Genomic DNA, 15461 nt, shown 5'->3' on the forward strand with positions numbered 1-15461 from the left:
TATGAATTCTTTATACCCCAAATATATTACTAGTCACGATCAAACCTGAGAATTATTTGATAGTAACTGACAACTATGAATAATTAAGTTTATGTTATTAAAACTATGTTCACTCTTCTCATTTATAAACTCTTTGTAAATTAATAATTGTGAATGAATAGTCTAGTGTATCCACACACACATATATATATATATATATATATATATATATATATATATATATACACACACACTATTTGTGTACCTTAAATTAAAGTGATACCAATTTATTTCTATGAAAACTGAAATGTCTCGGTGAAATGTCATCTACTCCTTAAGTGGGATACATATTATACTTAACTGAAATAGGGAAATGGATACAAAATAATACCTGAAACATACTCTGAATCAAATAAAATTACATTTACAGACGGGCAAGTCTTCCTCTCTCTCTCATTTATACATCCTGCCCACAGAAACTGCTTTGTCATTAATGTCCTGGTTTTCAGTTCCTGCTCATTCAATCAGGTGTACAATTGAGTACATCAGTGACAGTTCACACATTATAGCTGAAATGATAGACACAAACATATTAAAAGATTTATTTTACCAGCTAAATCTATAAGTAAAGGTTTTCAACCTACATTTTTTTTACAAAACAGTGTTGCTTAACCAGATGATCATAGACTATGGTAAATAAAAACACACCAAACAGGAAGGAGAATATACACAAGTCCATTTCTGGATACTTCTAGGTAGGCAAAGAGTGGCCTGATATCATGCCAGTGGTCAATTTTCAATGCTGTTTGTGCTATTTGATCTCAAGGGATGCTGTCTACTCGTCTGAACCTTCATAACATCCCCCCCGCCAGCTCAGCTGTTGCTACTGCTGTTGTCAGAAATAGTTTTTGAAGAAAACGTGGATGTAGACAGATACCCCTTGAATAAGCTAAGCACTCTTTGTTTGTATGTTTTGATGGCAAAAAAGTAGATAATGGGATCCAGGCAGCAGTTTATGTTCATGATAGATACAGTGACTTGAAGGGACATCTTGAAGGCTTTTAACTCCTCACATGTGGGCACGTACATTATCCTCCGCATCATGAACTGCATGATGTTTATGTGGTAGGGGCTGAAGCAGACCACAAAGGTGAAAAGGATCAAAAGAATGACATTGTTGGCTCTTTGGTTGCGGCCAGACCTGCTAGTCATGGGGTTTGCCCTGGCCGTACTGGACAGTTTCAGGTTAATTTTGGAGTAGCAGCCCAGAATGATTCCCAAAGGCATGCAAAAACTGATGGTACAAGCAGCTAAAAGTAGATATGGTAGAAAAGGGGACCCGTCAAAGTTGAAGTACTCCATGCATGTACGTTTGTCCTTATTCTTTCCAAGAAGTGTCCTAAACAGCAACGGTGCCGTCTGCAAAAACACCATCATCCACACCAGGCCGCAGATAACTTTCACAACCTCCACCTTCCTGAATTTAACAAGGCGATGAGGGTGCACCATAGCAAAGTACCGGTCAACACTTATGCAGGTCATGAAAGCAATGCCGACATAGGTGTTTGTGTAAAATATGACCGTGGTTAACCTGCACATGAGGTCACCAAAGGGCCAGTCAAAGCCCCTGATATAGTAGGTGATTCTCCCTGGCAGGGCTAGAGCAAACAAGGTGTCAGAGATAGCTAGGTTGATCAGGTAGAGCGTAGTCGAGTTGAATTTCTGTTGTTTTTGGAAAGTCACGTAAAGTACAAGAATGTTTCCAGAGATGCTGACTATAAACACAACAATGTAAAACATGGGGAAAAGTATTTGGGCTGTCTTTTTGCAGATGTACACATCACAGCTCATGTTCAGATTGGTTTCATTTAGGTCCATTTTGTCCTCCCTAAACATCTGTTAAGAAAAAAATAAATTGTAAAATTCAGTGCGTCTTCAATCTGTGAACATATATAGTAAACGTACCTAAGAACCCATGTTTTGTATGGTATCAAATGCTTTTCTTGGTGTTCATTTTGAAAATAATTTATTTTACAAAAAGTGAATCTGTGAAATGAATGTCAGACTAATGAGAACACAAACACACACACAAATTTGCACTTCCTTACGATGTTGAAATATATGACATCATATTATGACATAATTTTATGAATAATGTTATGAGTAAAGGTAGCTCATATTATTTAAAGGGGATTTTTATGTTGTCATGTGTTCAGATCTTTCTGAATGTTTCTCCTTGTGCCCTTCCTGTCCCACAGACATTTATGTTATATTCAATATCAATTAAGCAAATAAGTAAGTACAGGGATTATTTTGACAGACTGGTAGGTTATCGTTAACATTTTGTATGTACTGTCAAACAGTTTAGAGCCCCTGTTTTCTTTTCATAATAAAGAAAAGAGATGGGAAAAGGTTTCCTAAATTATAATGTTCATTTCATAAGTGAACCAAAATATTGTTGTAGATGGTTAGTCTAAATGAGAAATGTTTGACTAACGTTATTTTACTGTGAAAAATTTCAAGTTTCTCATTACAGCCATGGGACAGGCCCTGTAAGATTGGAAAAGAATATATGTAAATCAATACTTTCTAAAATAGTCATTTCTGCCAATCATATCTTTTGCCAAATCTCATGATTCACTGAACCACGAGATTCAGCATATTCTTTGTTCTTTAACAGTAGAATGATTTGACTATGAAAAATAAGTTAAAATGGCATTCATACTTCAAACCCATCAAAACATGATTGATTGGTTAATTGATTGATTGATTGATTTGATTGATTGATTGATTGGAAACAGTGCCAATGGTAATTTCAGTTAACTTTCTCTTTATCATTTTTATAGAAACATTCAGCCTGTATGGTAAAGCTCAATTTATAACACTGACCATTTTCCCTCAAATACTAATAATAATAATTAAAAAAAAACAGTCTCCAATAGCCAGCTGAGCAGAAAAAATTAAGCTTTAAAAGCACTCACTGTGTTATGAAACTATTTAAATAAGATTTGGAAAATTTGAAAGCTTACACAAAGCACACAACCCATTAATAGTGTTGCAAATACCAAACACTCTAATCCAAATTCAAACAATAAATATGAATGTATATAGCATGACTTCAAAAATGTACAGCAGTTCTTACCAGTCTTAAGCAGTACAGCTAACACTCCTGACAAGTCAATTGCCTGTTGTGGTTCCCAGTCAAGTAACAGTGGATGCTTTCACTAAAATCTTATCATCTAAAACACACCCACTTTGCGATATTTGCTTTTGCTTCTTCAGACATCACATAGTACAAAAGATAGAAAAAGAAAACTTTAACCCATAAGGAAGTATGAATTTGATTAAATCACTATAATGGCCTACTATATATAAAATATCGAGAATTTATTGAAATAAGTCTATTTATATATGATTGTAGATGAGACCTGGGGCTAGAACAAATCAAAACATTAACCTACCATTGAATCACAGATATAGCCCCTGTGCCCTATCGCGGTTTAACTTATTGATAGAAACCACTTTCTACTATTTATAAATCAAAACATGACAGGGTACGACCTTGTAATTAGTAATTTGCAGGTGGGCCCAAATTTGGTCTAGCCTATGATTTCAATGAACATTTTATTCTAAATGAGGTTGAACAATGCAATGTAAGACTTTAAACTGTTTTTTATGTATGTTATTTATTTTCTGGGGTCTCAAACTCAATCCCTGGAGGGTCATGTGTATGCTGGTCAGACAGAGTCCTCAATTACTTATTGATCTAAATGTTCAAATAGCTAGATACATTTAAACACATGTCCAGGCCCCTGGATATTTTATAAGCAACTATACCTTGAATCAAATGCACTTTTAGACCGTCAACTGTAAAATACCTCACAATATATTTTTTAAATATGTCAAATTGAATAATACAATTAGGCAAATGTAGTAATTGAGGACTCGGTTGGAATGAAAACCAACCTCCTGGAATTGAGTTTGAGACCCCTTATTTACATGGATAGTGTGAAATCTAACAATACCTGCCTAGAAAAAAATATCTACTTAATAAATAATAAAATAAAAACATAGATGAAGGGACCAAACAACTGAATGTTCATTAGCTTTTTTATGTTGTTGTTAAGTATTCAGAATATATAAAATGTGAGAAACTACAATGTGTAAACTTAAGAATATATAAACTACAGTGATTGTATTGTTAATCACATGACTGCCAACACATTACACCTCAGCACTTATACATGCACATTATAGACCTTAAAAAAGAACAACATGGTAAATGTGTCTAAAAATACTTAACCCAATATACAACTGAACCAATTTCTCCACAACACAGCTTTGACCCACTTTATCTAAAAAAAAAAAAGTGTGTGTGTGTGTGAGAAATATACAGATTAACATATGCACCTGCACCTGCATTAAAATGTACACTTTCTGAAGACCACATATCACACATCATAAGAGGAAACATAGAAGGATTATGGAAATCAAGAGAAAAATGTATATCAGTCTATGTTTGAAGAAAGAGGGTTTTGTCATCTAGCAGAGAGTTACTAAATTAGAGCAAAATAGTTACAGGACTCTATACTTGTTACTCCCTTAAATCCAAGCTGAAATATCAGAGGGTCTGAGTTACACAGATACAGGACTAGGATAAATGAGTCAATTAATCATCAGTGTCTCGAATGTGATGGGCAGCCAGTGTAGACAGACCAGGTGTGAGTAAGGTGTTCATGGAAGAAGTCTAGTCTGGCTGTTTTTCTCTCCAGCTGTACTGTGTTGAATATGTAAGACTGGAGTAGAGTGAGAACAGCACAATTATGTTTTTTCTTCATTAAAATTATTAAAAACACTAGATACTTGTTCTAAGATAAAATCACAATTCTTCTTTTGTCAGTGAATAATTCTTTCTGTTTTTGTACACTCCCTTACAGCTACAAAATGACTAACATAGATACAAACCTGACATTTATTGGCATTCATTTCTGAAACACATGAAAGTACAATTAAACATTATTTTACTTAATTGGTGAACCATTTGGAAAGGTTCATGTATTATATATTACACCCACAGCTTCCAAAACTTCACACTGCCACGTTCTGTTATCTTTGACTGTTAAAAAGATACCCTTAATATTAAACCATTTTGTTGTAGTTAGCTACTGGATTTTGCTGCCTAAGAATTAATATCTTTTGGTTTGTATGCCAAGGACCTTAACGACATGCCTCGTTCATTTTCGTCAGTTGTCGCAAGGTTCAGATTCCTAGGTTTCTATTAATTGAGAGATAAATTATAGAAACAGAAATATTAATAGTACACTTGTAATCTATAAAGGGTTAAAATAAAATGTGTTTTACTTTAACAGATGCGTTGGTAAAATGCAGTCTGCTATTGGTATTCAATTTGGTGGCGTGATGCCTAGTTTCTTTTCTATTGGCTATTGATGTATGTCATCAGATGGTAAATGTTGGAACCCGTATGTTGAGTGTATATATATATATATATATATATATATATACAGTACTGTGCAAAAGTTTTTGGCAGTTGTGAAAAAATGCTGTAAAAAATGCTTTCAAAAATAGACATGTTAATAGATTATATTTATCAATTAACTAAATGCAAAGTGAGTGAACAGAAGAAAAATCTAAATCAAATCCATATTTGGTGTGACCAGCCTTTGCCTTCAAAACAGCATCAATTCTTCTAGGTACACTTGCACAAAGTCAGGGATTTTGTAGGCATACAGTCAGGTGTCTGATTAAACAATTATACCAAACAGGTGCTAATGATCATCAATTCAATAAGTAGGTTGAAACACAATCATTAACTGAAACAGACACAGCTGTGTAGGAGGAATAAAACTGGGTGAGGAACAGCCAAACTCAGCTAACAAGGTGAGGTTGCCGAAGACAGTTTACTGTCAAACGTCATACACCATGGCAAGACTGAGCACAGCAACAAGACACAAGGTAGTTATACTGCATCAGCAATGTCTCTCCCAGGCACAAATTTCAAGGCAGACAGGGGTTTCCAGATGTGCTGTCCAAGCTCTTTTGAAGAAGCACAAAGAAACGAATGTTGAGGACCGTAGACGCAGTGGTCGGCCAAGGAAACTTACTGCAGCAGATGAAAGACACATCATGCTTACTTCCCTTTGCAATCGGAAGATGTCCAGCTCAGAATTGGCAGAAAACAGTGGGACCCTGGTACACTCGTCTACTGTCCAGAGAAGTCTGGTCAGAAGTGGCCTTCATGGAAGACTTGCGGCCAAAAAGCCATACCTCCAACATGGCAACAAGGCCAAGTGACTCAACTATGCACGAAAACACAGGAACTGAGGTGCAGAAAAATGGCAGCAGGTGCTCTGGACTGATGAGTCAAAATGTGAAATATCTGGCTGTAGCAGAAGGCAGTCTGTTCGCGGAAGGGCTGGAGAGCGGTACACGAATGAGTGTCCGCAGGCAACAGTGAAGCATGGTGGAGGTTCCTTGCAAGTTTGGGGCTGCATTTCTGCAAATGGAGTTGGGATTTGGTCAGAATGAATGGTCTCCTCAATGCTGAGAAGTACAGGCAGATACTTATCCATCATGCAGTACCATCATTGCAATCAATACTGTATTCTTGCACTTGCACAATTTGTTCAAAAAGGAAGTCCTGAAAAATAAAGTTCTCAGCCACTGGCTGGTCTTACCACTCCTTGAGCTAGGCCGAAGATCCAGGACCGGTCCAGGAATGTCTTTGTAATCCAACCAAGAAAGAACAAAAATATTTCCCAAATACTCCAACAGGAACAAAAATTGATGCAAAGTTCAAAAAGGCAATCCAAGACTCACATCCTTACAAAAATAACAAAAAGCACCAGGCACACTAGCCAAAAACCCCAAAAGGCTTCAAAACAAAAAGGCTTCAAAAAAACAAAAAGGCAAGAACCACCTCACTTAGGACAGCAGACCAATAATGCAAAAGGGATAGTGGTTATATGTATGCTAGAATTTAGAGAAGTCAGAAACACGCAACTCTCTCTCATCTCCAGACAAACACAAAGGGAACTTCCCTTTGAAACTACCAGAGCTGGCTATATACTGGTATTTCTGGTTTCAGAAGACCCATCTAACCTGAAAAACAGTTTTTTCAGAGAAGGCTGCAGGCAGCCTAGACAATAGCAGGGGGAAAAGAGGAAGGCTTGGCCAAGCCAGCTTAGAACTGTCAACTTATTCGGACAGCTGTGTAACGGTGTTACAAACCACACAATGCCAAAGCTTATCAATATGAAGCTAGTTGAAAAGTATCATTTTCAATAATCAGTCAACCTATAGAAGAATATCAATTCTTACATAAATTATAGATTGATATCTAAATGTGCAGTAATACAAATCAATTCAAAGTACAATTTAATAATTACAATACTACAGTAGTAGAGGAGATTAAAATTAAAATTCCAATACAAAGTTTATTTGGTTAAAAAATAGGTTATTATTATAATTTGTATTATTGTTCATTTATCAAACCAATTTGATCATAAACAGCACATTTATATTAGTATTTAACCTCTTCAGTTGACATTAACACATTTGAATTTCCTCCTAAAAGGACTGGCCCAATATTCAGAGTTTTCTAGATTAACTTTTTAACTTAAATATGTGAAACTATTGTAAACTCATTTTGATCATTTATATCACTCACAATGTATTTGCTATTTTTTTTAAGACAAAGGATTACCAGCACAACAAGCACATTTTACATTTTAATCAAATTCCAGCTAAAATTCAATCATGATACTTCTGAAAACTATATTTTTAGTTTACTAAAAACCGTGGTAGAAAACCATAGCTCATGGTTTTTTTATTTATTTATTGGATACAGCACATGTCATGAGGTAATAAACATTGTCATTTTCATGTTTTTGCTTTTATGAAACTTCTCTTCAGAATTACCATCCTGTTTCCCTTCTCTCCTTCCTCTCTAAAATCTAAAATCCTTAATTTAAGCTTTACAAATCTGATCTCCTCTTCTTTCCCTCCTCCTCTTGAGCTTCTACTGTTCTCTCCATTTCAATTCCCTTGGAATCTACCACACTCTCCTCTCTCCCTCTTCTTGCACTAACAATCTAGGTGTCACCCTTCATCCTGCTCTATCCTGCTTTCATCTCCACTCTGACACACCCTTAATGATTTTTCCTGAGCAACATATGCAGAATCCATCCCTTCCTTTACAACTACTCAACTCAGATGCTCGTCCAGACCCTATTTCGCTCCCGCCTGGATTACTACCTCTTTGCTGGCCTGCCTGCATCCATCTTTGTATATTCTTATTGTATTTTGTACTTATTGTTTTACTGCACTTTTGTAATGCTTTAAAATGTATTGTGTACAGATTTTATCATTGCACTTTTGTAATGCTTTCAAATGTTTTGTGTAAAAATATAAAATATACTCATTCTTCAAAATATGGACAATTACACTGTGCATGGATGCATGCTTTGGAATTGATTATTTATGTTGGGCATGATAAAAATACTATGTACTTAATGATCACTATATGCATCGGTGGTATAGATTCACACTTAGTATATTAACTCTGGTAAAGTAATTTACCCAGAACAAGTATGTAGGTTTATTCCAATAATGTTTTCCGTGTTAAATAAACCATTATTTATGGCAAAATAATGTGTTAGTGTGGGGAGCATCACTGACATCTGAATCCAGCTCACTTGCTTTCCCTCCTTTTCATTGTAGCTCGCATGGTGTGACATTTGTGAACGGTGATTTGATTTTGATCAACAAAATTCGAAATGACCTAATCTAAGCCAAAATGTGTATCTTTAATAACCTTTCTCTTACTGAATCAATGATTTTATGAAAGATTTTATTTAACATTTTTAATTTCGGAAACTGATGATCACATAATTCTGGTGACATCTTCAAACATAACTTAGTTGAACTGAATTTGAAGGTTACATAAATGACACGTAGACCCTGTCTGAAATCAAAAGTGAGAAATAAAAAAACTCTTATCTTAAATCTTGGGTTTTTACCTTCTGCAGCTACAACATCCGTATATGTTGTGGACTCTTTTCACCTTTAGTAAAGTTATATCATATATAAATATGTTTTTCTAAACATTCAAAAGTAGAGAAAAATGTATATTTCAATGTAGGAAATAGTCTATCTTTATATTGAAAAGAATAATCATTGTGTGTATGAGTCCTTATTAAAGATTAGACCATACTTTTGATCATATTTGCTATTATTTCAATGATATACAGTGCCAATGATATACAGTGGCTCTCCCTTGGACTTTTCCACATTTCATTGTGTTACAACATGAAATCAGAATGGATTTAATCAGGAGATTTTGCCACTGAACAACACAGAAAATGTCCATAATGTCAAAGTGAAAAACATAATCTGCAAATTGTTCAACATTAATTACAAATACACAAAAGAAAATAATTGAATGCTTAAGTAATCACCCCTTTGCTATGACACACCTGATTGCGCTGTGGTGAAACTAGTTGTCTTTAGAAGTCACGTAATAAGTTGAATAGAGTCCACCTCTGTGCAATTAAGGTGTATCACATGATTTCAGGTTAAATACACCTGTCTCTGGGAGGTCCCACAGTTGGTTAGTACAATTCCCAACAGAAACTCCATAATGAAGATGAAGGAAGATTCAAATCAAATCTGGAATAAGGTTCTTCAAAAGCACCAATCAGGGGTACGATATAAGAATATTTCCAAGGCATTGAATATCCCCCGGAGCACAGTAATGTCTGGGGGGGCCATAAGGAGGCTATGATTATTACAGAGGGGCCAACAACTGCTAGGGGGGTCCAGGAGCATGCTCCCTGAGAAGCTAAGATTGAAGCAAATTACAAGGAAAATCTGGGCAATTCATTAAAATCCAGCAGAAATGTGCCACAATATTTGCTAACATTTGCTAGTGACTACATTATTTTTAAATTGGCATTAACATAATAAACAACAGTGATACTGTATTGCCATTTACACAACAGACAATATAGACAATTTCTCCACTCACCTCACCCCAAAAGTGCTTCAGTACAGATACATCCCTGAGCATTTGTTCAGTGCAAGATGGAATAGTTTTAGTGAACAAAATAGGGTCCCCTTAATATGCAAAAATAAAGAAAGAAAATGCCTGATTGGACAGAATGGTTACACAACACCCCAACATCACTGGAATGCATGTACACTACATTAAGAAGCCCCTTTTAACCCATTAGCTAAAGTTACTGCTCCACTGATAATTAGTTGAGATAACAAGAGCTAGATAGGGTTACCATATATGAACTGTCAATAAAGAGGACACTCCACAAGATGGGGGATTGGAGGTGTAAATACAGTGTTATGAAATATTTAAATGCAAAAAAATGCTATTTATGAATGTCTGAACAAGAAGTTACAAGTGTAACATTAAATCCCTGGACCCTTATGTAACATTATATACAGTGCAACTATTTAAAAATAGGTCAAATAAAATGAATTGTTCAATACATGACTGTATGGCAAAAAGGTGAAAAATGCTTTACCAAGAAAAAAACACGAACAATGGTGTGCTAAAACATAACTTATAACAATCAATAACATGAATGATTTGTGTTATTTTTTCACACAAAAAAAATCATTTGTTTTAGTTTAGTTTAGCATTCACTTTTCATAAAAAACGTGGTTATATGAAAATACATTTTAACACTATAACAAGGTAATATAGTACAAATATAAAACTATGAAGAAACAGCAACAACTAAACACTAGTGATTTGAGAAGGTCTGAGAATATGTTCAGTCTGCTGTGACCCGCACCTGTCTCTGCTGTCGCCTCTTCTTCAAAGAAAATCTGAACGGGAAACTGACTATAAAATATATGAAAATTGTGAAGTGACTGGGGGGGTGCACTCGGGGGGCCAGTCAAATTTCAGCAGGGGCCAGTGCCCCTGTGTCGTCGTCCTCCCCCCCCCTGCCCCCAGCTCCGCCCCTGCCTTTATGGGAGAGTGGCAAAACAAAAGCCATTGTTGAAAAAAACCTCACATCAAAGTCATGTGGAAGACCAAGTGGAGGAATATAGTTCTTAGCCTCAACACTAAGCCCTATGTTCGATGCAAGTCTGACACCGCACATCATCCAGAGAACACCACCCCTACCATGAAGAATGGTGGTGACAGCATCATGCTATGGGGATGCTTCTCTGCGTCAGGGCCTGGAAACCTTGTAAAGATTGAGGACAAAATGGATGCAGCAAAGTACAGAGAAATCCTGGAAGAAAACCTGCTGAAGTCTGCAAGAGACCTGGAACTTGGGAGGAGATTCATCTTCAAGCAGGACAATGACCCCAAACATACACACTGGAGTGGCTTAAAACAAAAAGGTCAATGTCCTGGAGTCAAGGCCCGGACCTCAATCTAATTGCGAATATGTGGAAAGAGTTGAAAATTGCTGTTCATCAAAGGTACCCATCCAACTTGATGGAGCTTGAGCAATTTTGCAAAGAAGAGTGGGCAAACATTGCTGTGTCCAGATGTGCAAAGCTGGTAGAGACTTCTCCACATAGACTCATGGCTGTAATTGCTGCCAAAGGTGCCTCTACAAACTATTGACTGAAGGGGGTAATTACTTATGCATTCAATTATTTTCTGTTTTTATTTGTAATTAATGTTGAACAATTTGTAGATTGTGTTTTTCACTTTGACAGTATGGACATTTTTGTTGTTCAGTGGCAAAAACTCCTGATTAAATCCATTCTGATTTCATGTTGTAACACAATGAAATATGGGGGTGAATACTTTTGAGAGCCACTGTATAATGATATACTTATATCTGAATATAGGGCAGACATCTCTGCTGAAAGCAAAAGGAACTGGGCACACTCAGCATTAGCTTTATATTCACTGCTTTACCCAGCTTGACCAGAAGACCTTTCAATATTATCCCTGTTTGTCAGACCAAGGAGTTTTGCTAAGGGGAGAATAAACCACATGAAACGCGTATGCTTCCCTGGTCTTATTAGCTAGATGTTACCTGCTCAGAGAATAAGCAATACGAGGCAGGAATATCTAGTTTCATGACATACAAATGCTGAGGAATAGTAAACAAAGTCCAGAAGGCCCCTGTAACTCAGTTAGAAAGGACATTTTTTGTCTAGATTTGTGTTTGCATGGTCTCAGTGTAGGCCCAGATGGCAGAGCAAAACAACAAACCCCAATATCTGTAAGAATCATCTGGTTGCAATCAGGTACATTAATAGACAAACAGTCTGTTGTTCTGAACTTAAATGTCATACATTCATTATAAATCTGTAAATATACCTGTCCCAAACAATTAATGGAAGGTATTAATTCATATTAGGTACATATTATGTTTTTATAAATTACAGGAAAGGTGCTATTTCTGTACTATATTTAAGAAACGTGACACATTACTTAATTTACATATACAGTGAGGGAAAAAAGTATTTGATCCCCTGCTGATTTTGTACGTTTGCCCACTGACAAAGAAATGATCAGTCTATAATTTTAATGGTAGGTGTATTTTAACAGTGAGAGACAGAATAACAACAAAAAATCCAGAAAAACGCATTTAAAAAAAGTTATAAATTGATTTGCATGTTAATGAGGGAAATAAGTATTTGATCCCCTATCAATCAGCAAGATTTCTGGCTCCGAGGTATCTTTTATACAGGTAACGAGCTGAGATTAGGAGCACTCTCTGTCCACAGAAGCAATCAATCAATCAGATTCCAAACTCTCCACCATGGCCAAGACCAAAGAGCTGTCCAAGGATGTCAGGGACAAGATTGTAGACCTACACAAGGCTGGAATGGGCTACAAGACCATCGCCAAGCAGCTTGGTGGTGAGGTGACAACAGTTGGTGCGATTATTCGCAAATGGAAGAAACACAAAATAACTGTCAGTCTCCCTCGGTCTGGGGCTCCATGCAAGATCTCACCTCGTGGAGTTTCAATGATCATGAGAATGGTGAGGAATCAGCCCAGAACTACACGGGAGGATCTTGTTAATGATCTCAAGGCAGCTGGGACCATAGTCACCAAGAAAACAATTGGTAACACACTACGCCGTGAAGGACAGAAATCCTGCAGCGCCCGCAAGGTCCCCCTGCTGAAGAAAGCACATGTACAGGCCCGTCTGAAGTTTGCCAATGAACATCTGAATGATTCAGAGGAGAACTGGGTGAAAGTGTTGTGGTCAGATGAGACCAAAGTCGAGCTCTTTGTCATCAACTCAACTCGCCGTGTTTGGAGGAGGAGGAATGACCCCAAGAACACCATCCCCACCGTCAAACATGGAGGTGGAAACATTATGCTTTGGGGGTGTTTTTCTGCTAAGGGGACAGGACAACTGCACCGCATCAAAGGGACGATGGACGGGGCCATGTACCGTCAAATCTTGGGTGAGATCCTCCTTCCCTCAGCCAGGGCATTGAAAATGGGTCGTGGATGGGTATTCCAGCATGACAATGACCCAAAACACACAGCCAAGGCAACAAAGGAGTGGCTCAAGAAGAAGCACATTAAGGTCCTGGAGTGGCCTAGCCAGTCTCCAGACCTTAATCCCATAGAAAATCTGTGGAGGGAGCTGAAGGTTCGAGTTGCCAAACGTCAGCCTTGAAACCTTAATGACTTGGAGAGGATCTGCAAAGAGGAGTGGGACAAAATCCCTCCTGAGATGTGTGCAAACCTGGTTGTCAACTACAAGAAACGTCTGACCTCTCTGATTGCCAACAAGGGTTTTGCCACCAAGTACTAAGTCGAAGGGGTCAAATACTTATTTCCCTCAATAACATGCAAATCAATGTATAACTTTTTTGAAATGCATTTTTCTGGATTTTGTTGTTGTTATTCTGTCTCTCACTGTTAAAATACACCTACCATTAAAATTATAGACTGATCATTTCTTTGTCAGTGGGCAAACGTACAAAATCAGCAGGGGATCAAATACTTTTTTCCCTCACTGTACATACACATATAATGACATGTTAAACTATGATTAGATAGATTAAATGAAGAGAAATCTGAATGTCACAAACATCTGACCTTTATTTCACATATTCAGAAAATATGAATTCTGCTTTTTTGCTGCTATCTGAAATTGATTTCATTATTGCCAGTAAATACATGGTTGCTGTGAACTATACATTAATTAGCTGTAAACCAAATATGACTAAGGATAACCCCCCCCCCCACCTAACCAATGCGTCAACCATAGATTCCCAGTTAGATAATATAAATACAATTCAGACCCCATAGTTGAGATCTTGCTAGACCTTAAAAAATCATGATGCCATATGTATCTTTTCTATCTTCCTGACTATTCTGTAACATAAGCTTTATGCTAAGCACTGTTTTAATTGGTGAGGTTTCTACAAAAATGGAACATTCAATGTATGCACAGGAAGTACAATACAGTTGAAATGGTATAAGTAAAGGTAATATTCATATGCTGAAAGTCTTCAGAAATTACGAGTAAAGGCTACATAGATGACAACATTTAGTAAAGATGTGTGGCAATGTCACTGGATTTTGATTTTTTTTCATATTTCATTATTTTATTGTATTTGTCAAAAAGTTTAATTCCTTTTGTGTTTAAATAGCTGCACCTAGTGGTAATTTCAATACTTCATAAATACTTTTTTTTTTTCCTTAACTCTATCTTTCTGTTCCTTGTTTAGGTCATTTTGTTGCAAGTCTGTGTTCACATGTGTTAGGTGTAATGTTGTTAAATATGATATACTAACTGGAAATATAATGGTAGGTAGCAGGCTCAGGGCTCAGACAGCCCTAGTAGCATTTTACAGTAATGTATCTGATCAAATCTCACCTTGTGTCTCATAATTAAATTTCTGTGTCATCGTAACGTGTACGTTACAGTGGTGGCATAATATCAGTAGTCAAAAAATAATTCCAGAACAGGGCACTTTTTTGGTGTTGTTTTGTGTTTTTTTTTTTTTTTAAGTTGCCAGAACAATTATATAGTTTAATACAGAAAGTAGACGTTAAACTGTTGCTAAATTGATATTGTTGCTACATATAAAATTCAAGATGCCCTTTTAATGTTTTTAATCAAATACCATTGTATTGATATGCTGGCTCCAAGTTATGTAGAAATTAATCTGAAAGGTGCTTTAATTCATTGCATTGATGTGTTTTGTAGAAGCTTCTGAAATTGTTGTGAAATTATAAAGCCTGCCTAGTAGAATACATATTTTGGCATTCAATTTAATGCTCAACATAAAGTACACACACTGCATTCATATGTTATGTATCCAACATATACTATCCACAAACGAATCACAAATACATATATGTACTGTATATAGACGGCCTCTGTAGCACAGGCTGCAGTCCAGCACACAGAAGCGCTTTCTTCCTTTTGCTACAGCTAGTATAGCGGTATGCGCCCCCTCCGCTTTCCCAGAAGCCTCGGCGGTCCATTGGCAGATGA

The 15461-nt window shown here is 36.6% G+C and overlaps 1 protein-coding gene across 1 annotated transcript; it reads right to left on the bottom strand.

The window, feature by feature from the left end:
* Window positions 1-240: 240 nt before the first annotated feature.
* Window positions 241-3492, bottom strand: LOC136751793 (G-protein coupled receptor 183). The gene is made up of 2 exons (XM_066707570.1): window positions 3122-3492; window positions 241-1875 (listed from the first exon to the last, which is right to left on the bottom strand). The coding sequence occupies exon 2, from the start codon at window positions 1873-1875 to the stop codon at window positions 853-855; it is 1023 nt and encodes a 340-aa protein (XP_066563667.1). The 5' UTR covers window positions 3122-3492; the 3' UTR covers window positions 241-852.
* Window positions 3493-15461: the final 11969 nt, after the last annotated feature.

Source organism: Amia ocellicauda, chromosome 6 (genome assembly GCF_036373705.1).
Source record: "Amia ocellicauda isolate fAmiCal2 chromosome 6, fAmiCal2.hap1, whole genome shotgun sequence".
NCBI lineage: Eukaryota > Metazoa > Chordata > Actinopteri > Amiiformes > Amiidae > Amia > Amia ocellicauda.